The sequence below is a fragment of the Elephas maximus genome, chromosome X (genome assembly GCF_024166365.1).
Source record: "Elephas maximus indicus isolate mEleMax1 chromosome X, mEleMax1 primary haplotype, whole genome shotgun sequence".
NCBI lineage: Eukaryota > Metazoa > Chordata > Mammalia > Proboscidea > Elephantidae > Elephas > Elephas maximus.
The window spans coordinates 124064497-124088404 of NC_064846.1; the positions used below are offsets into that span (position 1 = coordinate 124064497).

The 23908-nt window shown below is 48.7% G+C and overlaps 2 protein-coding genes and 1 long non-coding RNA gene across 8 annotated transcripts in view; 2 read left to right on the forward strand and 1 right to left on the reverse strand.

The window, feature by feature from the left end:
* SYN1 (synapsin I) overlaps window positions 1-6561 on the forward strand; it is a 67176-nt gene extending 60615 nt beyond the window's left edge. The window contains exons 6-13 of one of the 2 annotated variants that reach the window (XM_049871330.1): window positions 484-546; window positions 1309-1451; window positions 1543-1617; window positions 1716-1818; window positions 3205-3345; window positions 3732-3819; window positions 3917-4508; window positions 5571-6561. In XM_049871330.1, coding sequence (XP_049727287.1) covers window positions 484-546; window positions 1309-1451; window positions 1543-1617; window positions 1716-1818; window positions 3205-3345; window positions 3732-3819; window positions 3917-4508; window positions 5571-5706 — 1341 coding nt within the window. In that variant the 3' untranslated portion in view covers window positions 5707-6561. The remainder of the gene's footprint in view (window positions 1-483; window positions 547-1308; window positions 1452-1542; window positions 1618-1715; window positions 1819-3204; window positions 3346-3731; window positions 3820-3916; window positions 4509-5570) is intronic. The other variant, XM_049871331.1, reaches the window with a different exon arrangement.
* An 85-nt stretch (window positions 6562-6646) lies between these two features.
* Window positions 6647-18742, reverse strand: ARAF (A-Raf proto-oncogene, serine/threonine kinase). Of its 5 annotated transcripts, none has more exons than XM_049871287.1 (16): window positions 18681-18742; window positions 17149-17303; window positions 16885-16988; window positions 15887-15989; window positions 15644-15801; window positions 15433-15531; window positions 13782-13935; window positions 13652-13679; window positions 13428-13573; window positions 13139-13341; window positions 9686-9862; window positions 9536-9582; window positions 8882-9000; window positions 8511-8642; window positions 7427-7561; window positions 6647-7239 (listed from the first exon to the last, which is right to left on the reverse strand). In XM_049871287.1, exons 2-16 carry the CDS (start codon window positions 17242-17244, stop codon window positions 7105-7107), a joined length of 1836 nt encoding a protein of 611 aa, XP_049727244.1. In that variant the 5' UTR covers window positions 17245-17303; window positions 18681-18742; the 3' UTR covers window positions 6647-7104. The 5 variants fall into 5 exon arrangements, with proteins under 5 accessions (XP_049727244.1, XP_049727248.1, XP_049727245.1 ...); XM_049871288.1 differs by having other exon boundaries at window positions 6648-7239; window positions 15644-15798; XM_049871289.1 differs by having other exon boundaries at window positions 6648-7239; window positions 13782-13920.
* Window positions 18496-21394, forward strand: LOC126068610 (uncharacterized). The gene is made up of 3 exons (XR_007515744.1): window positions 18496-20491; window positions 20856-20946; window positions 21176-21394. It is a non-coding gene; the product is annotated as an uncharacterized LOC126068610 (long non-coding RNA).
* The last annotated feature ends 2514 nt before the right edge of the window (window positions 21395-23908 follow it).

Consider the following 23908-nt stretch of genomic DNA (forward strand, 5'->3'; position numbering starts at 1 on the left):
CACTGGCATCTCTGGGCTTGGCTGTGTTGATCTGAGTTCTAAATGTTTGTGTGGGTCTCTGGGTTATGCATCTGTGTGGACAAGGCTTGCTATAAGGGCTGGTGTGGGGTCTAGTTGGTATATGCTCATCACCACCACCCCTATATACACACTCAACTCCTTATCACTCACTGTAAAAACAAAGGTTCCTTTTTCCGGAAAAGTCCCCCACCCTTATCCCATGCCTCTGCCCAGAAAAGCATGGGTGGAAAGTCTAGAGATATGGGGCGATGGACAGGGAGACAGGCAGGCAGGGCTCTGGGTTAGATTTTGGGCTTGGAGGTACTGTGTAACCCCCCCTCCATCTGTCTCTGATCTGCCTCTTCTGGGAAATGGCCTATAATGTGGCTCCCACCAGATGGGTTCCCCTCAGCACCCCCGACCCCCGTGCCTGGTGCTCAGCCCTCCTGCCCTGACCATACCACCTCTTTCCATCCTATCCAGCTCAGCAGCACAACATACCCTGTGGTTGTGAAGATGGGGCATGCACACTCTGGGATGGGCAAGGTGAGTCACTGGGTGGGGTGTGTGTGTGTGTGTGTTTGTACACAGTACATACATCTAGCATTGTCTGTATGTAGATGTGTATTTGTGTATTCAGCACACACCAGTAATCCTGTTTGATTGTACGTCTTGAGATGTCTACGTATTCACATTTTTGTTTTTTCCATTCAACTGATTTTTTGTGGACCCATTTTTCTATCATGCATTCAGCCAATTTTGTGTTAGTGTTTCCAGTATTGTCCCTGTGTACATGCCTGCTTTTGTGTTGGACACACATAACCATAATCTTTTATGTTCAAGGGTCTTGGGGTCCTTGTATGCTTTCCATCTGTCTGATTTTGTCTCTGTGTGTACACAGAAAAGACTTTTGTTATGTTTGAGTGTCAGTGCTTCCGTATGCTTGTATATTGTGTGTACCACTGATTTTGTGCCTGGATGCCAATTATGTGTACTGTATATACACCCAATTGTTTAACAGCTTTATTCAGATATAATTCACATATCATACAATTCACCCATTTGAAGCATACCATTTAATGGTTTTTATGGTCACAGAGTTGTGTACACGCAACTCTGTCCACATGTAAAAAACTGGAGACCTGTATGCATATTTGAGTGCCTTGGTATGCCTGTTGGTATACTGTGTTCACCTAATTTTCATGTATGTACCCTACCTGTTATATGTGTACACAGCCCTGCTCCTTGAGGCACCCCCACTACTGCCCCATCCTAACTTGGCCCTGATCCCTGACCCCACTCCCACAGGTCAAGGTAGACAACCAGCATGACTTCCAGGACATTGCAAGTGTCGTGGCACTGACCAAGACGTATGCCACCACCGAACCCTTCATTGACGCCAAATATGATGTGCGTGTCCAGAAGATTGGGCAGAACTACAAGGCCTACATGTGAGTGGAGAAACCAGGGTCTGGGGGGTCCCCTGCCTGTCCCACCCCGTCCACTTTAAGCCCCTTGAACATCTCTTGCCTCGTCCTCCAGGAGGACATCTGTGTCAGGGAACTGGAAGACCAACACTGGCTCTGCAATGCTCGAGCAGATTGCCATGTCTGACAGGTAAGGAACATAAACTCGGGGCGGGATAGTAAGTGAGGGTGGGAGTACAGACACCCAGGCAAGGCGCTGACAGGTTTCCCTACCCCATGTCTTGGCAGGTACAAGCTGTGGGTGGACACGTGCTCAGAGATCTTTGGGGGACTGGACATCTGTGCAGTGGAAGCGCTGCATGGCAAGGATGGAAGGGACCACATCATTGAGGTGGGTGCACAGAGGGAGGAGCAAGTGCACAGCAGCAATATTCTAAACCGATGATCTCTGTGGCAAAAAAGGCCCTTAGCAAGTGGCAAAGTGCTTAGTAAACGGTAAAGTACCTTGTGAACTGAGACATCCCTGGCAAATGGCAAAACAGTAAACTCTAAACTGCTCTGTGAACTGGGACACCTTGGTGAATGGCAAAGCACTTAGTAAACTGTAAAGAGCTGTTAACTGGGAGGGCCTTGGCAAACAGCATTTTGTAAACTATAAAAGTTAATAAAGCAAGTTAGTAAAGATAATAAAGTACTCTGTACACTGTAAAGCACCTTACAAACCAGGAAGTGCTTGGTGAACAGCAGAGTGTTTTGTAAAACTATAAAAAAAAGGGGGGGGGAGCTTTTAAAACTGGGAAGTCCTTGTTATGGAAGCAAAATGCTTTCAAAATTCTAAAGCTCTTTGTAAACAGTGGTGCCCTTGGTAAACAGTAATCTGTAAACAGTAAAATATCTTGAAAATCAGGAAGTGCCTGGTAAAGAGCAGCACTTTATACATGGTATTTTGTAAACAGTGGTACCCTTTATAAAGCACTTCCTAACTCTCAACATACCATATATCACATAGTCCTTTGTAAAGAACAAGGTGCTTTGTAAACTGTGTCCTCTGTAAGGATTACCACTCATAACAACTCTACAGGACAGGGTAGAACTGCCCCATAAGGCTTCCAAGGCTGTAATCTTTATAGAAGCAAACTGCCACATCTTTCTTCCACAAAGCAGCTGGTGGGTTTGAACTGCCGACCTTCAAGGTAGCAGCAAATGCTTAACCAACTGTGCCACCCAGGCTTCTTTTATAAAGAACAAAACACCTAGTAAATTATAAAGCAGGAATTGGCAAACTTCTGTTGTAAAGGGCCAGATAGTATATATTTCAGGCTTTGCAGGCCATATGGTCTGTATTGCAACTACTCAACCCTGCAAAAGCAGCCACAGACAATATGTAAACAAGTATGGTTCTGTTCCAATAAAACCTTATGGACACTGACATTTGAATTTCCTATAATTTTCACTTGTCATGAAATTTTTTTAATTCTTTTTCAACCAAGGAAAAATGTAAAACCCATTCTTAGCTCACGGCTATACAAAAATAGGTGGTGGGCTGGATTTGGCCTGTGGGTCGCAATTTGCCGACTCCTGCTATAAAGTACCTCAATTGTAATGTACCTTGTGAGGAAGACAAGCCTTCCTCACAGTGCAAAATCAGTGCCTCTTAAACTAAAGCTCATTTCTTTGGCAGCTGCCGTGCCTTTTGCCAACTTAAAGCACCTTTTAACTGTCACCCTCACATGTACCTCCTGCCACTCTCCTCACTAGATCCCTTTTCCTCCCCCAGGTGGTAGGCTCCTCCATGCCGCTCATTGGAGACCACCAGGATGAAGACAAGCAGCTCATCGTAGAGCTTGTTGTCAACAAGATGGCCCATGCCCTGCCCAGGCAGCGGGATGCCTCCCCGGGCAGGGCCTCCCACAGCCAGGTCAGGCCCCTGGCATTGAGCAAGGGCCAGGTTGGCCTCCTGGGGTAGTAGAGGGAAGGCCAGCCTCTAGTCATGCGGTGCCATAGAGCTGGTAATCAGTAGGCTAACTCATGGCTGAGCAGAGTGCCTATAGCATCACCATTATGCATGTGTGGTGTCAATTACCAGTTACTTAAAAAAACTGATAAATAGCTGCTATCCTGACTTCTCTGCCTGCCTCCTGATCCCTCCTCTGGGAAGGAGCCTTCCTCTCCCCATCCCCTCTGCTCAGCCACAAATGAGGCAACATCCAGTACAGAGGGAACCCATGTCATTCTGACGGCTGATTCCCCACTGGCTGGTTAACTATTTTTAACTTCTCCCCTGCTCCACTCCTCTGCCCACAGACTCCGTCCCCAGGGGCCCTGCCCTTGGGCCGCCAGACCTCCCAGCAGCCCACAGGGCCTCCAGCTCAGCAACGACCCCCACCACAGGGTAAGTGAGGGGTCACCTTTCTCAGCCTCCCACCATCCCAGAAGCCCCCACCACCTCTCACTTGTCCGCTCTCACGTGTGCACTTTCTGTCCCTCAGGTGGCCCTCCACAGCCGGGCCCAGGCCCCCAGCGCCAGGGACCCCCGTTGCAGCAGCGCCAGCCCCCACAGGGCCAGCAGCACCTTTCGGGCCTTGGACCCCCAGCTGGCAGCCCCCTGCCCCAGCGCCTACCAAGTCCCACATCAGCACCCCAGCAGCCTGTGTCTCAGGGTCCACCGCTGACCCAGGGTCAAGGCCGCCAGTCCCGGCCAGTGGCCGGAGGACCTGGGGCACCTCCAGCAGCCCGCCCACCTGCATCCCCGTCACCCCAGCGCCAGGCAGGACCCCCACAGGCTACCCGTCAGACCTCCGTCTCTGGTCCAGCTCCACCAAAGGCCTCAGGGGCCCCACAGGGTGTGCAGCAGCGCCAGGGCCCACCCCAAAAGCCCCCAGGCCCTGCTGGCCCAACACGCCAGGCCAGCCAGGTGGGCCCCATGCCCCGCACTGGGCCACCCACCACGCAGCAGCCTCGGCCCAGTGGCCCGGGCCCTGCTGGACGTCCTACCAAGCCACAGCTGGCCCAGAAACCCAGCCAGGACGTTCCACCACCTGCCACTGCCGCTGCCGGGGGTCCCCCGCACCCACAGCTCAAGTAAGGGGACCCCCACAGCAGCCCTTATGTTGCTGCTCACAAAGTGGGCTCCTGCACCAATAGGCAGCTCCAGCTCCCACGCCCCTCAGCCGGAGGTTCTATCCAGGGATCCTGAGCACTCCCTTTAGAGCTTGAGCCAACCCCCTCCCCCAAGCTATAGCTCCTCCCACTCCATCAGCAACCCCTCCCCTCCATCCCAGCTCCTCTTCCTTGGATACCAGCGATTTGGGCCCAGGCTCCCGAAGAAACCCCACTTTCAGTTCCAATCCCTCCCAATAGGTCCTGGGAAATTCCTCTCCTGCAGCACATCCCAGGCACCTTGCCGACCCTTCAGTACCTCCCTGCTCATCTCAGAATCTTCCCTACCAAACTCATCCTCCTCCTTGTCCATTCTCAGACACCCCCCAACTAATCTCCAAAACTCCTGGCCCAAGTCACAGTCACTTCATCTCTGCCCAGTTGATCCTCATACTTTTCCAGCAGTCTATCTGGTCCATCCCCAGATCCTCTTGTTCCATCTCAGTCTCTTCCCAAACCATCACACCATCCTCTCTCTGCCTTTTCTGGTCCATTCCAGACTCCTTCCCCTTAGTTCAAAAGTCTTCCCTGCCTCAGCCAACTTCTCCCCCTTAGATTTGCTGCCGACCAACCTGGCCAGAATTCCATCTCCTCGGTTCAAGGCTCCTCCCAGGCTATCCTAGACTCCTCACCCTTAGGTTGGAATCCACCCTGTTCATCCTTCTCCTTATATGAAACTCCTCCCAGCCTAGAATTTGAAGAGAAGATTCAGCCCAAGATTCTTACTCCTTCACCTTGGATCCAAGTTCTCCAGCTGGTCCCAAATCCCACCTCCTTGGCCTAAGGCTCCTCCTACTCTGAGTCCTCCCAGTCTTGAGATACCTTCAGGGTCCAGGCCCATGGGGGTGGGTGGGACGGTCACAGGCACAGCCCCAGGATCAGAGGGGCAGGGCTGGGGCTGGGCCTGGGGTAACGTTGTGTTTCTCTCCCCTTCCTCTCCCTCTTCCCCCCTTCCTCCCATGCCTCCACCTTGTCTCTCTCTAGCAAATCCCAGTCTCTGACCAATGCCTTCAACCTTCCAGAGCCAGCCCCGCCCAGGCCCAGCCTTAGCCAGGACGAGGTGAAAGCTGAGACCATCCGCAGCCTGAGGAAGTCTTTCGCCAGCCTCTTCTCCGACTGACACCCTACCCTGAGAACCCCCAAATCCCTGGCAACCCTTCTCCTGGCCCTGAACCCATTTCTCACTTTTGGAATCTCCAAACCCCTTGAGAACGCCTCTCCTGGTCCTCCAAGATCCCACTTCCCATTCCTCAAGATCCCTAAATCCCTTGAGGAACCTCACTCCTGGTCCTAAATCCAGTTCTCAAGTTTGGAATCCCCAAGTCCTTCTAAACCCCCACACCTGGTCACCTCAAGACCTACTTCTCAGTTTTAGAACCTCCAAGTTCCTGAAAACCTCCACTCCTGGTCCCTCCAGAGTGCAGTTTTGCTTCCTGGAAGCTCCCAAATACCAGGCAACCTATTTCTGGCCTAACACCACTGAATTCCCTCCTGGACCCCTGACATTCCTGGAAAACCCTACTCCTGGTCCCAGATCTCTCAAGCACACCTTGTTCCCCATCAAAACTTTCCAAATCCTTAGGAAACCCTTTTTTTTTTTTTGTAACACCTTTCCTATCTCCCTGGAGATCCACATCTTCAAATGCTACCACCCACACTCACAAGGATTTCCCTTTACCCTCCTTCAACCTCATTCAACACATGGGGAACTCCTCCCATTTCTAGGTCCCCCTAACTCCCCCAGGGGCCCTCTCCCCAATTTCCTGACAGCTGTCTTTAAATATGCAAACTCCACCCACCCTCCCAGAATCCTTTGCACATGGAAGGCCAGTGGTCCCCCACTTCCCCACCTTTGCCGTGATGTCTGTGTCTGTGACTGACGTGGCCTCCTCTTGTGCCGTGCTTGGCATATGTGGTCCTCATTCATCGTGCCGCCTGTGGTGATGCGTGTGCAGTGATGCTGTTTGTGTGGTCTGCACCTCCCTTCAAACTCCACTCCTTGCCTGGACTTACCCCTGCCGCTCAGTGGCTCTGAACCCCAAGAGTTGGGAAGCAAAATAAACAAGCAAAGGCCCAGCAGAATTCTGTGCTTCTTGGTGAAGAAAGAGGGGAGTCCTTGAATAGGGGGGAGACACAGAGGGGACCCCCAAATCCAGATGGGGTGCTGGGGACCCCAAAATCCAGTGGAAGGCACATCAGGCACAAATTCCGGAGAGGTTCTGAATGCATTCCCTGCCATAAACCCCAGCCATTGGAGATAGAGGAGCTCCCAAAATTTAGAAGTATCCCCAAAGCCAAGAGGAACTCAAATTATGGAGGAGGCAAGGGTCTCAGTCTCTGGGTAGCCCCCAATTCCAGAGAAACTGGTAAAGCACATGGGGACCTCCTCATCCCCCAGGGTGGTGGGTGGGGGATCATGAGGCAGTATCAGGGTAGAGACAGAACATTGATTGGTTGGTGGGTAGGTCTCCTTGGCGTGGCAGGCTGAGATTAGCTCCCTGGTGACCGGGGGTGGGGCCTAAGGCACAAGGCGGGCTGCGCTGAGTAGGCAGGCAGGCAACTCATCAGCCTGGGTTCGGTGCAAGGACGGTTCGGAGGCACTCCTCTCAATCTTGGGGAGTGACCGCTGCAGCAGCTCAATCGTGGCCAGGATCTGGAGGCAGATGGGGATGAGGAAGGGTATCCAGACCCCCAGGGCACCTTAACACTCCCAGACCCCAGCCTCATATGGAAACACACACACACATTGTACATCTTTGAGCCTTACATTCACACCTTTGTGTCTTCCTCCATCTCAGAGCCCCCCTCCCCAAGGTGTCCAGCCCTCCAACCCAGCCCACCTGTGGGAAGAGGGGTCGCTCCTCCCGCTGGAACTTGAGGCAGTCAGACAGCAGGCGACGCATGGCCTTGGGGCAGTTGCTGGAGATTTTGCTGAGGTCCGGGGACAGATAGCCACGGCCAACCATAAAGATAATCTGGTGGTGGTGGGAGGCAGGAAGTGGTGATCCAGGGGTCTTGGCTGGGAGGCCCAAGGGATTCTGAGTTTCTAGGGATTTGGAGGGTTCCTTTTTGGGGAAATTGGGTATTCTGGGAACTGGGGCCCAGAGGACTGTATCTTGTAGACCCAGCAATTCTGGGTCTCTGAAAGAGTCTTTGCTTGAAGCCCAGAAGATTATGGGTCCACAGGTTTCAGGGGGGCTCAGGGGCCTGGGAAGTCCTGAGTCTGGGGAAAACATGGGTTTTTGGTCTAGGGAGAGCCCAGGGATCCTAGCCCTCAGGAGCTTACGCGTTTGTGTCTGGGACCTAGAAGACTGTGTGAGTCTGTGGAGCCTGTAAGATTGTGTGTTCAGGGCCCAAAGACTGTCGTTATCTGGAGCCTAGAGAATCCTCGTTTTCTCAGGGAGAATTCTGGGCCTTAACCCTAGAGAACAGTGACAGTCTGGGGGCTAGAGTATTGTTAAGTCCCAGGGCCCAGAGGCCTGTTGGATACCCAAGGCCTGGATGATTGAGAGTATCTGGAAGCACAAAGGGATTCTGTTTCTGGGAGAAATGGGATTCTGGAACTTGGGGGCTTGGTAGATTTTGAGTACCCAGGCCAGAAGACTGTAGCTGTTTAAGGGTCCAGAGGACTTCTGGGTACTTTAAGCCTATGAGAATTTTGGGTATAGGGAATTTAGGGGATTCTGGACTTTGGGGATTCAGAAGATTGTGGAAATGGGGGAAAGAAGGAGCCCTGAGTATGGGGGAATAAGAGGATTAAGGGCATCTGGAGCTTAGAGGATTCTGGGAGTTCTCAGCTCAGAAAATTTTGAGTTTCTGGGGGAAATGTGACATTCTTGGTCTGTGCAAAGGAAGGGATCTGGGGTGTGGAGGCCTGAGAGAAATCCCTTAGCCCAAGGGACTGTGGGTAAGGTGTACACTCACCTGGTCACGACTGCCAATGTGGCTGTAAGGCAGTGAGCCAGTCATGAGCTCATACAGCACAACCCCGTAGGCGTAGACATCTGACTGGAAGCTGTAGGGGTTCGGGTCCTGCATCCGGATCACCTCAGCTGCCTTCAGTAGGTCAGACCAGGCAGAAGGAGCATGGAGTCAGCAGATGGCTGGACCACAATCCTACATCCTACTAGCCACACTGGGTATAACTCTTAGCTACCCACACTAGCTGAGACATGAAGCGAACAGTCCAGCCACCCACACCTGGCACAGGCAACCACGTCCCAATTCAGCCCCCCATGTCCCAGTCCAGAAGCCCATGCCCCTATATGACCTTGTTCTGGCCTGGCTCAACTCACCATCCATAGAACGGAGCCCGAGGGCTGCTCCAAGGGCTGGGCTCCACTCCACCTCGTCTTCACTGTGGCCAGGCCGAAGTCACCAATCTTTACTGTGAGCCCCTCGTGTAGGAAGATGTCCACCGGGGTCAAGGGGCACTACAGGGACTCCCAATAGCCATGTTTCTCACCCTGACTGGGAGGCTCCCATCAACACCCCCACACCAGCCATGCCTCTGACCCTGACCAGAAGCCCCCCACTGTCACATGAATTATCAACACTTTGACTTGGGTGCGGAGGTCCAATTAATAACCCCCCAATCTGGCCCCCTTGTGACTCTTGATCAGGAAGCATCCCCAGTGGCCCCCAAACCCACCATGCCAATGGCCCTGTCCAGAAACTCCCTGTAATGCCCTCCACAACTGTCACTCCCCAGACCCTGACCAGTGTCCCCAAGGACAGTACCTGAACCAGCCACATCTCTGACTCCTGACCAAGAGACTCTCATTAAGGCTCCCACACCAGCCATAGCTCTGCCACCTGGAAAGGAGCTATATAACATATCCCCCTCCCTATTCACCCCTATTAAGCCCCCCACAAAAGCCATCCTAAGCCTCATTCTGCCTAACATCGCCCAGCCCTAGCCCAGTGTTTAGACAGGGACAGGTAGATACTGTTAGACTTGAGATCTCGGTGGATGATGTTTTTGGCATGGAGGTAGCTGTGGGGGTGGAGGCAAGTGGTAAATTGGCTGGGGACCACCTCATCTCCCCCGACCCCCATTTCCCTCATTCTCCTCCCTAGTCCCCAGGACAGGGCCTCACTCCATGCCCTGGGCAGTCTGCCGGGCCACATCGATGAGCTGAACCATGTCGAAGCGTGTGTCAGCCACATGTAGATGGTGGTAGAGGCTGGAGCCCTCGCACCACTGTGTGATGATGGCGAATCCTGGCCGGGTCATGAAGCCCATAAACAGCAAGATGTTGACGTGCCGTGTCTTCCTGCAGGCAGAGGGTGCAGTGTCAGGGTCAGGGAGGAAAACAGCAACTGTTACTCATTTACTGAGTGTCATAGATTGAATTATGTCTCCCCAAAAATGTGTGTATTGATTTGGCTGGGCCATGACTTCCAGTATTGCATGGTTGTCCTCCATTTTGTGATTGTAATTTTATGTTGAAGAGGATTAGGTTGGGGCTATAACACCCTTACCCAGGTCACATTCCTGATCCAATGTAAATGGAGTTTCCCTGGGGTGTGGCCTGCACCACCTTTCTCTCTCAAGAGGTAAAAGGAAAGGGAAGCAAGCAGAGAGTAAACCCAGTGCCCTCCAGTCGATTCTGACTCATAGCAACATAGCAGAGAGTAGGGGACCTAATACCACCAGAAAGCAGCACCGGAAGCAAAGAGGGTCTTTTGGACCCAGGGTCCCTGAACCTGAGAAGTTCCTTGACCAGCAGAAGACTGATAACAAGGACCTTCCTCCAGAGCCAACAGAGAGAAAGTCTTCCCCTGGAGCCGGCACCCTAAATTCGGACTTCTAGCCTACTAGAGTGTGAGAGAATACATTTCTCTTTGTTAAAGCCATCCACTTGTGGTATTTCTGTTATAACAGTACTAAATAACTAAGACAAGTGGGGTGCAGAACTCAAATTCTAATAAAGAGACCAGATTTAATGGTCTGACTAAGACTGGAGGAACCCTGGAAGACATGGCCCCCTGACTCTCTGGTTAGCCTAGAACTGAAACCATTCCCACAGCCAATTCTTCAGACCAAGATTAGACTGGACTAGAAGACATAAAATGATAATTGTCAAGGAAGTGCTTCTTGGCTCAAATAAATACATGAGACTAAATGGTCAGCTCGTGTCTGGCGGCAAGATGAGAAGGCAAAAAGGAGCAGAAGTTGGTTGAATGGACACGGGAAATCCAGGATGGAAAGGAGTGTGCTGTCACACTGTGGTTCTGTCATGGACTGAATTGTTCCCCCCAAAAATGTGTATATCAACTCGGTTAGGCCATGATTCCCAGTATCCTGTGGTTGCTCTTCATTTTGTGATTGTAATTTTATGTTAAAGAGGATTAGGGTGGGATTGTAGCGCTACTCTTACTCAGGTCACCTCCCTGATGCAAGGTAAAGGGAGTTGCCCTGGGGTGTGGCCTGCACCACCTTTTACCTCTCAAGAGATCAAAGGAAAGGGAAGCAAGCAGAGAGGGGGGACCTCATACACCAAGAAAGAAGCACCCAGAGCAGAGCACATCCTTTGGACCCAGGGTTCCTCTGCAGAGAAACTCCTAGTCCAGGGGAATATTGACAGGAAGGACCTTCCTCCAGAGCCGACAGAGAAAGAAAGCCTTCCCCTGGAGCTGACGCTCTGAATTTGGACTTCTAGCAGCACTAGATGACTAAGACACTGAGCATCTGGAATGGCTCTGTGTTCACTGTCTTCTTCTGTCATTCATTTTTACCTGTCTTAGGAAGCTCAGAGTCATATAATTGCCAGATTCAATAAATTTTTGAAAAATATTTGCTGGACTGTGATTCTATGCCAAGAGCTTCCTCACTGAGTCTCCCAACAAAAACAGGGGTTAGGACTAACACTCCCACCATTCTGCCTACCAGCAGCATCTCTAATCATGACTGAAAGGCTCCCATTAACACCCTCCATGCCTCTGACTCTGACCATTAGCTGGGGCTGTGATGATTTACAGATGAGAAAGTGGAATGCCAATCAACTTCATAGATACATCAATATAATAATGATAATTGCAGGGTAAAAATACTGATGCTGTGCAATAATTATTTCTGTTAATCACCATGAGAGGCTTAGAAGTAAAGAGCATGGAGTTTAGACTCAAGTTATATTGTGTTCAAACCCAGGTTTCACCACTCACTCACTGTGCAACCTCTGGGAGGACATTTAACCTTTCTGTGTCTCATTTTCCTCAACTGTGAAATGGTGATAATTACTTTAGCTACTTAAAGGGATGCTGGGAGAAGTAAGTGAGTAAATAATCAGTGAGATGCTTAGAATAGCACCAGATACATGGTAAGCACTCTGTAAATTTCTACTGTTCTTGTTTTCATTGCTACTGGGTACCTGAGTCTACCTCACAGAAATTGTCACATATGAATTGTTTCCCCCTCCATGAGTCAGAACTGACTCGACGGCAACTAATAACAAGTTTAGAAGAAAACCTCCATTTCTTATAGAATGCTGCAATTATAATGATAACATCAATGATGCACTGGGTTTTGCTCAAGTCAGAGATGATAACAGAGCACACAAGGACTCCTAATAATGGTAAGATTATGGTTGCAATATCATATAATGCAAATTAATGACATGCTCAAATCATCCCCATTTCACAGAGGTGAACAAGGAATGTAAGTTTTCTGACTGTGACATCCATCATAAATATTAATATAGCACAAGTAATAATGATAACATCAACTCTGTAACATACATAATTAGGCCCAGTTAACAGAGAGGAAAAACCCATGCCAGCATCCCCAGGAGTGGTAGCAACTATAGGGGCAAAAAGGTGAACACCAGGGTTCTTCAACATGAATGAATATAATATTAATTATACATTAATGATAGCAATTATTATAATTAATTAAACAAGGATTAAATTATGGTTAGGAATATAATACTATTCTTTAAATGATGGCATTATCATAATTAATATAACAAAAATACAGCATAAATTGGAGCCCTGGTGGTGCACTGGTTAAGAGATTGGCTGCTAACCAAATGGTTAGCAGTTCAAATCTACCAGTTGCTCCTTGGAAACCCTATGGGGCAGTTCTACTCTGTCCTATAGGGTCTCTATGAGTCGGAATCAACTCAATGGCAACAGGTTTGGTTTTTGTTTATAAACAGAGGGGAAGGCAGAATACAAGCCCTCCTGGTGATGCAGTTACTAACATTACGCTATTCATGGAAGTGAACACAAAAACATGGATGCTGTCCTATAATCACACCCATTTCACAGCAGGGAAATGAGAAGACTCACATTTTGTGTGTGGTGGGACATAACCATCAATTACTATTAACATTAACCTAAACCCAAACAATAATACCATCAGATGTCCTCTAAACACACCCATTTCACAGAATGGAAAGGGACATCCTCGGCAGAGAAACAACTTATGATTAACAGACTTGAATGAGGTCCATGAAGCACCCCAAAGATGGCCTTTTCCCAGGAAGGCAACGCCCAGGCCCACTCCTGCCACCCCACACCTCCCCAACCACACACCCATGTACTCTCACCTGAGCACCTGCATCTCATTCTTGAAGGCCTGGGCCTGCTCAGCTGTGGGTTGGGCCACCTTGAGCACCTTTACAGCCACATCACCATGCCACCGCCCACGAAACACAGTGCCAAATGAGCCCGTTCCAATCCTCTTCAGCAGCTGCACTTCACTGGGTGGCACCTCCCAGTAATAGCCTGAATCTCGGTACCCCAGGTTCTTCTGTGGGCCAGATGGGCAGTATCTGAGGGGTCTGCCCACATCCCTCAGTCTGTGGTGCTTCCCTAAATGGTCCCCCTTGAACTTACCACTTTCTTCTTGTCATCAGCCAAGGACTTCCGCTCCCGCTGCTCTGAAGGTGACTTGGAATGTGGAGACTTCTTCCCCAAGGACACGCTAGCTGGGCTGGGGTTCCCCCGGGGGGCTCCATCACCACCACTTCTAGTACCAGCAGCTGAGGTTGTGGAGAGGACATGAGTGGAGCCAAGCGGGACAGGGGTGGGGCTCAGGGTGCAGGCAGAGGGTGGCTCACCATCAGTGCTGAAACTCTGGGCAGTGAGCTAGAAGAAGAGGACAGGAGTCAAAGAGAGGACATAGATGCCAACAGCAATGGCTCTCCCCTCTGCCCAGTAGTCTCCCATTAGTGACCCATCAGAACCAACCTGGATGAGGCTGGAGTCTGTGGGGGCTGTGGTGCTGACCATATGAACATTGGGAGTGGACGTGGAACGGATGCGCTGGAGGGGGGCATTGGCCGGGGCAGGGAAGAAGTGCTCAGGGTCGCGGTGCTGGGTGCGCGAGCTGACAGTAGAAAGGCTATGAAATCACTGTTTAATGAGTTGGAGACCCAATAAAACCTCCTCCCCTATCATAAATATTTAGCTCACACACAATACATGTCCATTGTTATTACTATTATTCATTTGTTCAATAAACATTTATTCACTGTCTGCTGTGTGCCAGACACTGTTTTAGGCATCGGGGATAAAATTGTAAACAAAAGTTCTTGCCCTTGTGGAGCTGACATTCCAGCAGGGGAAGAAATAAATAAAAATCAAAGAAATATTTAATATGCCCAATAGTGATAAACACAGTAAAGGAAAAAAAAGATTAAGCAAAACAAGGAGACAGAACGTGTCACTGGGAGTGTCAAGAAGAGCTTCTCTGAGAAGGTGACATTTGAGCAAAGACCTAAAGGAGGTAGAGCAAGCCACGTAGATAGTGGAGGGAAGAGTAATACATAGTATTTTACAATTAGGTATAGTATTCAAATTATATTACGTATTATTATATAATACATAGTATATTATACATATTAAGATGATAAAACCAAAAACTCACTGCTGTCCAGTGGATTCCAACTCATGGCAACCCCATTTGTGACAGAGTACAACCATGCTCCAGAGGGTTTTCAATGGCTGATTTTTTGGAAGTAGATTGCCAGGTCTTTCTTCCGAAGTGCCTCTAGGTGGACTCAAACTGCCAATGGAGCAGCCAAATGTTTTAACTGCTTGTACCACCCAGGGATTCCATATTAAGACAACGTTCTTAAAATACATATAAAAATGTATTATAATATATTATAATGTTACAAAAATGTACCTTAATGCTCACTGCACTATCCTGAAATTAAATTCAAAGGTAACAAATCCATATACATCTATAATTAAAAACAGTCAATATAGTGGCCTGAATTTATTATTTTATATTTTATATAAAAATGTATGATGTTCTACATTATATAAAAATATAGACATGATTATGTAATATATAACATATATTATATACATACATTATAATATATATAACAGACACATAAAGCATATATAAACTTATATTAGAGAAATAACATTTTAATAAATATTACAGTACTATAATACTTAATATAAAGAAGTAAAATGAAAATAATTTATGATAAAATAGCACGTATCTCAAAATAGAAAGGCTTGAGCACGGTTACACTGGAAGAATTAACAAAGCAGTTAGATTATTAAATATATTTATAATCAATAAGAAACAGTGATTATTTACTTGGTGCCAGATCCTGTTCTAAGCACTGGACACGTCTTAACTTATCTAATCCTCATCATGACCCTATGTGGTAGAAAGTTATCATTATCTCCTCTTTACAGATGAGAAAACTGAGGCCCAGAGAGATAAGGTGACTTACCCAAGGCCCCTTAATCACTCTGCTTCCATTTGTAGGTGCTCAAAAAATATCAAATAAAGAAATGAATAAAGTATGGCTTGTGGTCTATTGGGGCCCCCAGATCTTTTTCTCCCAACAGCAGCCCTTCACTTAAGGTTCCCTACCTGGGACCCAGGGGGGTTAGCAGCTCATTCAGGGGATGGTTAGAGGGAGCCTCGTGCTGTCTGGAGACTGCTGACAAATCCTGGACACTGTGGTAGAAACTTGAGGGTGAAAGGGGTATAGAGAGAGGGGACACAGGTCAGCTGTCTACAAGGGCCTTGTCGCTGGGCTTCTGTTCTCCCCATCCCCCCACCCACCCCAGGCCAGGCTCACTGTCGGCGGTTGGTGCTCATGTCGACACAGACTGTGGGGACCTTGGAGGAACAATGCTGATGGAATTTGTAGCCGCAGGTTTGGCAGCGGAAGCCATGGAACAGAAACTTAAGACAGAAGTCACAGAATACCAGGCTGAAGAACGTCTTCCGCACCTGCTGCCACAGAGCAGGAGAAGTTGAGTCCTGGTGAAGGACCCTCCCCCCTCCCATGGCCTGTTTCTACTATCCGCCCTGCACTCACAAAATTGTGCATGGTCAGTGGGACATCTTCAAGGACTTCGACAATGAGCTCCTCGCCATCCAGGGGGGCAATGGCAGTGTCCCAGGCAGTGACCGTCTTTCGCCTGCAAAGGGCACAGAAGGAAATGAGTGGGAGGGTAGACAAGAATCATGGAACCCCCTAAAAGTCCTTCCAAGCCTGCTATCCACAGAGTAATATCTGCCAAGTTTAATTCTCAACACAGCAACCCTAGGAACCAGTTACTATTCTTGCCCCCATTTTAGAAATGGAGAAACCGAGGCCCAGAGGGGTAAAGTAACTTGCCCAAGGTCACAAGGGTAGTGAAGTGGTGAATAAATAACTCAATATTAGAAGTATTGAGCAAGCCCTGAAAAGTGGCTAATGAGACATGAACCAACAAAAAACAATGTGTAGATGAAAGAAATTAGGGAGCCCCAGAACAAAGGACTTAATGGTCCAAGGCTCAATTCAACAGGCAGAGAGTGGGGAAACTGTAGAAAGAGAGCTAAAAAATTACTCAAATAGTGAAAGGACAAAACAGATGAACTCCTCTGGGAGGAGGCGATGGGGCATGGTGAGGACTTGGGTCAAGGAGTGAATGAGTTGCAGACCTTACAAGGCAGCAAGCTAATGAAGTAACAAAAGACGGATGAACTCACGAATTAACTGAACTAACGGAAGACTCAGGATCCCTGGTGGTGCAAACAGTTAAGCACTCGGCTGCTAACTGAAAGGTTGGCAGTTTGAACCCACCCAGTAGCTCCGAGGGAGAAAGACCTGGTGATTTGCTTTTGTAAAGGTGAGAGCCAAGAAAACCCTAGGGGGCAGTTCTACTCTGTGACATGGGGTTGCTATGAGGACTCTACTTGATGGTAACTAACAACAACAATGGAAGACGAAAGAAAGAATATGGAAGACTCAATGGCAGAGAAAAGGAGTCAGATGACTCTGAGGAGGGCATGGAGGCTGGGCACCCAGTGGGTGGGGGCCACACCTACCCCTTGATGAGTCGGTAGACCACGCAGCAGTCTTGATTGAGACCCCGCACCTTAAGGGCCTTGTCTAGAGAGTCGTAGACACTCATACCATCCCGGACGGTCACCTGTGTGTGCATATGTGGGGCCCTCAGTGCCCAACAGGGGCCCCAGTAGGCTCCCCCACCTCTCCACAAAGGCCTCCTCCCACCTTTATCACCCTCCCGTCCCAGACTTACAACTGGGTCCATCCCTAATCCCTGTCAGTTTTGCCCCTCAGGGACTCACCACCGTGCGCTGCTTGTTGGGCAGGTAGACTTTGACGGTACCCACTGCCCGGGATGGCTCAGCCCCGTTGGCAGGGGGGGCCCGTGGCAGCTCCATGGAGCCTAGGACTTTGTCAAGAAGGGCTGAGGTGGGGCTGGGCAGGTTCCATGGGGCTCCTAGGAGAAGAGAGAGGAGGAATTTAGAAATCCAATAGTAGTACTCTGGAAGCAAAGTGGCAGGGTACGAAATAAAATCCAGTCTCCAGGCTCCATGTTGCCCCTTGTAGCCTAATTTCCACACAGCAGCCCATGAGATCCTGTTATCACCTGAAGCTGAGCCAGGATCCAGTCGCTCCTCTGCTCAGACCCTCCTATCACTTGTCTCCCTCCAGAGCACCGAGGTCTCAGATTCACTGCAGGAGTGGAGGTGGGGGTGGGAAGGCAGCACACACTGTCCCGGAGGGTACAGGAGTGCACACAATACTCTGTGACTCTCTGCTGGGGCCTAATGTCAGTATGCACTGCACTAGGGATTTTAGGTACATAATGGACACAAACAGACTCTGTTCTAGCTTTTAATGAGAGGGAATTACCAGATATTGTGGTGCGGGAAGAGTCACGAACACTGTGATGGGGGATGGAGGATCGTGAGATATTGCTCTTAGTTGGGGGAAATGGGGGCTGCACCAAACAGTGTTCTTAAAGGGCCTGGAGTGTAATGTTGATGGTAGGATCACAGACACAATGTTAGGGGGATAATGGGAGTCACTAGGCTATGCGATGGGGAGTCACCAGACACTATGCTGGAGATATAATAGGGGTCACTAGGGACTGTCATGGGCAGAAGGGTGGAAAATGGAAGTCACCTGACATTGGGCCAAATGGGTATGGGGTAATGGTGGATCACCAGACATTGTCATGAGGAAAAGGCAAAAGAGGGTAATCATGCATCAACAGACATTGTCGTGGTGAGATAAACAGGGAGTAAGGTGGAGGGGGGACTCCAACAGTCCCCCTGACAACTAATGAGGGGTCCCAGACGTATTAGTGAAGTGAAAAGGGATAATGGAAGGAAGCTGGGGAGGGCTAAGAAGGGGTAATGGAGAAATTCCCATTCTCTTAATGGGTCAGGTATTGATCCAGAATATGGAAAGGGAGTAATGTGCCGTATCTCCACGCACTCTGTGGAGAACGTAAGGACGGGTTATCAGACACCTCAGTTGGGTTAAGAAAGAATCACGAGCTCCCTAAACCACAGCCCAGGCCCGAATCGGCCGGGCCCCGCCTACCGGAAGCTTCCCGGTTCTGCGCAGACACCCTGCCACTCGCGGCGGGCGAAACCATCACCAGCCTTCTAGTCCGCCTATTCTGTCTACCCACCCCTCACCCCGCTGACGACGATGGTTTCGCCCCGGGGCGAACCACTCCTCCGGTTCCGGACGGGGGGCGCTGGGGCCCAGGCGCAGCCATCCTGGAACTGAGCTTTCGGTCCAGACTCCCTGCCTGTGCCTGAGAGCCGCTCCAGAAATGTAGCCTTGCGGGGTCCACCCTCACCTGTCACGCCGCTACGGCCTCCACCGCCTCCATCTTGGGCCTGTCTTCTCTCCTCCTTACAGGGTCCGCCTCCGCGCCCCCCCCCTTGGGCCTTCACCATTGGCTTCACGGGACTCAGCCCTCCATTCTTATTGGATTGCAGGCACGCCCATTAAGGTAGGACGGGCCGAATGAGGCTGTCTGAGACGTCAGGGTCTGGGGCAAATTCGTACGGTCTCATTCGCGCAGGCGCAGTCGGGGCGAGGCTTGCGCTCCATGAGCTTTAACCCCAATTGTGCCGTGACGGAATAAAGCAGGGCTTTTTTTTTTTTTTTTTGGGTCGCTTTCAAGGGTGACCTTAGCAGTTTCGGAATCTGGGCGGGGAATCCTTAAGCGCCCTCGTCGGTCAGTGACCAAGAGCCCTAAGCATATAGAATAGCTAACCAGTGCCATGAAGTTCATTCCGATTCATTGCGACCCCACAGGGTTTCCAAGGCTTGTAATCCTCTAGGAAAGTCGACTGCCACATCTTTCTCCAGCGGAGCCACTAGTGGTTTTGAACTGCCGGCCTTTTGGTTAGCAGTCTACCGTTTTAACCGCTACACTACCAGGGCTCCTTATAGAATAACTGCTCAGAATAAATGTTAAGTTTTTAATTATTTTTAACACCTGTGTCTCAGTTTTCCGGCTTTGAAATGGATTAAATCTGACCAAAGCATCCTCAGTGTTTTCCAGCTCTTGGAGCCTGTAGTCATAGCCTTGGATAACAGCAAGTCTCAGGTGTGGCGGAAGCTGGGGCATTGGATTTAAGAGGGGCGGTGAGCTGTTTTGGAAGGCGTCCTTTATGAACTACTGCAATGTTTATACAAAGACTTGTACTCAAATGTTCTAATTAGCTTTATTCATAATAGCAAAAAACTGGAAACAGTCCAGGTGTCCAACAATTTAAGAATTGAAGAAGAAACACAGCAATGGGATACTACTCAGCAATGGAAGATAATAATATATGGAACAGCATAGATGAAATCTCATAAGGTTGAATAAAAGAAGCCAGACTCAAAGGAGAAATGCTGTATTATACCATTTGTATGAAATTATAAACCAGGTAAAACTAATCTATAGTGAAGGAAAGCCAATTAGTGGTTGTCTTGTGGGGAGCGGGATTGACTGGGAAGGGCAGAAGGGAAGTTTTGGAAGTGAATGGAATGTTCTGTCAATGAGTTTGTCAGAACTCTTTGAACGCTACATTAAAAATGGGTGCATTTTATTGTATGCAAAGTATAACTCAAAATCCATTGCCATTGAGTCCATTCCGCCTCCATAGTGACCCTATAGGACAGAACAGAATGGCTCCACAGGGTTTTCGAGACTGTAATCTTTACCGAGGCAGCCTGCCACATCTTTCTCTCCAGCAGAGATGCTGGTGGGTTTGAACCTCCGACCTTTCTGTCAGTATCCCTGGCAAGTGGAATGACTTCGGAGGTGTAGGGTAATGCTATTCAGCTGTATGCATCCTCTCCCTAATGGAATCAGCTTTGCTCTTCCCCGAAGCATGCTGGGGATGAATTCGGTATGGATTTCGGCTAAGGTACAAGGCCGGGAGTGGCATGACTGGGCCAGCAGCCAAGGCTGAGGAATGCCTTAGCAACAGGAAGGAAAACATCTGGGCCTGGACGTGAAGTCCCTGGGAACACTGACTGCCCAAGGACATGGGAGAAAACGATGAGCCTTGGTCCCAGCTGAAATGGTATATAAGCTTGGGTCCCTTGCTAGGTGGTTGCGGAAAATACTCCAGCCGGCCACTACTGGAGAGCAGCTGCTTGCCCATGTCAGTAAGTTTCCTTGAATGCATGAATCTGGGGTGGGGGGGTGGGGGTGGCTATGTGTCAGTTCCTCAGATTATCTGCCAGGTCGCACAGTGAGGGTCTTTCCTTGCTGGGGCTGTCGCCCGACAGCAAGCATCTCTTAAGTCCCTGGGAGAGAAAAGAGTACTGGTCTTGCACTGCTTGCTCAGGAGTGTTACTAAGGTGCCCACTGGAGCTCCTGCGTTGGGAGGTGCAGATGATGTGGGGTCCGGGGATTCAACTTCAGAAAAGAGGAGAATTGTTTTTATTCTCTAGCCAATAAGAATTTGTAAGAAATCAAAATGTTAAAAATTGGTTGTTTGAAACCATTTTTCCATGCATTTTTATTGAGATATGATACCCACGCGGGGTCAGGAACTCATCTTGTTGGACCTCACTGAGGGGCTCCAAAGTGCTCGCCGGGAGGAAGAATAATTTCAGGAGTGAGTTTTAAATTTCAATTCATTTAAGTATTTAATTTGTTTTAAAACTCTAATTTATAGGCAGTGTTTGAAAACAGACTTCTGGCTCCATTGCCTAACGTTTACAAAAGGAAGCGCAAAACCCCTTGGTGCAAGTTTACTGCACAGGAGCTGGCGGTGGGGAAGCAAGGGGCGGGTGCAGCCCACTCCTGGGCAAGCAGTGCAAGGCCACCACTGTTTTTTCTCCCAGGGACTCATAGATGCCTTTGAACTCATTCCACCTGCCCTGACTTCGGCCAAGACGAAGGATTTTTAAGTGATTTGGGTTTTTCGCATCATCATCAGCACCACATTAAAACTATCAGAAGCACCATGTATTAAAACAAAAATTAAAGCCTGAACTAGCTGATTATGGTTTTCTGACATCCCCCTTTGAATTATCCACCTAGAAAATTTAAAGGCTTTTCAACTTGAGGGTTTTTATTATTGTCATTAATTTTAAATTCTCAGTAACATGTCTTTGAAAAGACTAAAAAATCTTAAGTGTTCACCGATTGCTGTTGTAATGCTACCCATTTTACAGTTGAGAAAACTGAGGTTCAGGCTGCCCTTACGGGAGGGACAGAGGGGAGAAAGCTCTAGGAATTTAAGCTTGAGAAAAAGTGCTTAACAGGGTGCAGGCAGGGCCGGGAGACCTCCTTAAGGCATCTTACAGCCACTCCAAGAGTCCTGAGTATCTCCCCTAAAAAATGCCACACTTTTTCCAATGCCAACCCCTGCTGCTGCTTGGAGAATGCCATCTCTGAAACCCCAGCGCACCGCCTCACTCTCAACCACCCATTTCGGGGGAGATAACCTTGCAGATGGCGCCAGAGCGGGCGGTTTTTCGTTCCGTTGTACATAGGGTCGCTACTCGACGGCACCTAAGAACAACCACCTCGCAAAACCATTTCTCTGAGGCAGAAACAGTGACTTAGATGACTGCCCCACAGGCCTGCACAGCTTCCTCAACAACCAGCTCCCCCGGGCTGACGCAGCGGCCTGCGAGGATGCACACTCCTCTCAGGCCCCCGACAGGCAGTGATATCACCCAATGGCAGTGCAGTGGAAGGCGGGCTTTGGGAAGCCGCGGGCATTGATAGGACCTGCCTCAGCTGAGAAAAGCGTCATGACAGACCTACAGTATGCACAGGTGGGCTTTGGGCGACCTCAGACAGTGAGAGGTGATGCAGCCCTGAGAACTGCTACAAACAAGCAGGTTAATGTCTTTAAATTGGTGGGAATGCAACTGTAATTGTAATTAAAGCTTTAATAAAGGCAGAGTATGGAAGTTCCCACTTCCGGTTATTTATTCCCTGAAGAGAATTTTAACATACAACCCTGGGGTCAGAAGTATGGGAAAGGTACAAGTAAGTGTGCTTAAAGATTATGTTTCTTTACTTTTCCTTATTAAAAATCCTTTCCTAACAAAATTCATAGGGCAGTAATTTGAACACTTCCATTTTTTCATAAAATTAAACCTGCTCTTTTGCAGGTTTGTATATTTTTACGAGTGGGTGAAAAACAATTAAACCAAATAACATTCCTTGAGTAATCTTGTTATTGTATGTTGTATACAGAGTTGTTGTAAGATTCTGTGAGCTATTCCATATCAAACATGACACAGTGCCTGAAGCATAGTGATTGTGCAGTAGTTGTTAGCGATTCCTGTTATCACTACCAGCACCATTCATATTATTTAAGTATCAGGGCAAAGATCTATGTTGTTTGGCAGAGCTTATTGCATAATTCAAGTTAAAGGACATTTACAGGATTACATGAGATTGAATTATTCAGGCCAGAAGGCTCAGTCCCAGCATTGACATGTTTTAGCAGTTCCGGTGGCCTACAGGTACCTAGCTCAGCCAGTGCTATGGCTTTGAAAAGCTCTGCTACTTCCCTTTTCCTTTCTTGTAAAAGAATCAAAGATGCCCTTTAGCAGGTTGATTAAATTCCCTTCTATTCCTGGTTTGCTAAGACTTTTCATCAAAAATGGGTGTTAGATTTTGTGAAATGGTTTTCTGCATCTATTGGAATGATCGCATGGTTTTTCTTCTTGAGTTATCGTGGACTACACTGATTAATTTTCAAATGTTAATCATGCATTCCTGGTATGAACCCCACTTTCTCATTATGTAATACCTTTTAATATATTGTAAAATTTGATTTGCCAAAATTTTCTTTAGAATTACTGTATCTATATTACTGTAAGGTGGAGGGGGAGAGCTTGCACTCGGGAGGAGGAAGAGACAGGAGGTGGTGACAGTCCTCAATAAGATGGTCCCTAACTTGGTAATTAAATGATAAGCCAAGGAAATGGTCTCTACAGGGGTCCCTGACTTGGCAGTTAAACATTAACGGGGGAGATAGGAGAAAAAGGGTATAAAACCCTAAGAAAACGACTGTCAGGTCACTCGGACACTTCCTCTATCTGAGTAGCCCGCTTGACGCTCCCTAGCCAAGTGTACTTTCGCTACTAACCCCCTGCTAGCTAATAAACCTCTGCTCGCTTGGCACTATTTGTCTCAGTGTTTGAATTCTTTCCTACACTGAAGACAAGAACCAAGGCTATTCTCCGGTAACATCTTCTGGTGCCATGACTTGGACTGAAAACTTCCTCCTCCTTTGTCCAGAAAGTGGTGAGTCCACCTAAAAGCTCGGGCTCTCTTTTTTTCCTTTCCAGCCCTGCGCTGACGTACCCCTACCCCTACCTGTGTGTGTGTTTTGTTTCTTCTTAGTCTGACTATTAACAAGAAGATGGTCTGACTATTAACAAGAAGATGGTAATAACGAGTGTCTGACTCTTTCCGACTCCGAAGAAAAGAGGCGCTTCCTCCAGTTTGTGGAGGTGTCTGAGTCAAACCCAAAATGTGCAGCGGCCTCACAGGAACTTCCGACTTCACTTAATTAACAACCAGGCTCCTCCGGGGATGCACACATAAGG

Coding starts and splice junctions, on each gene's coding strand:
- ARAF (XM_049871287.1), bottom strand. CDS start 17,244: ATGGAGCTGCCACGGGCCCCCCCTGCCAACGGGGCTGAGCCATCCCGG. Junction 9,583..9,685: donor CAGACTGCCCAGGGCATGGA/GTGAGGCCCTGT, acceptor CCACCCCCACAG/CTACCTCCATGCCAAAAACA. Junction 7,562..8,510: donor ACATTGGCAGTCGTGACCAG/GTGAGTGTACAC, acceptor CACCACCACCAG/ATTATCTTTATGGTTGGCCG.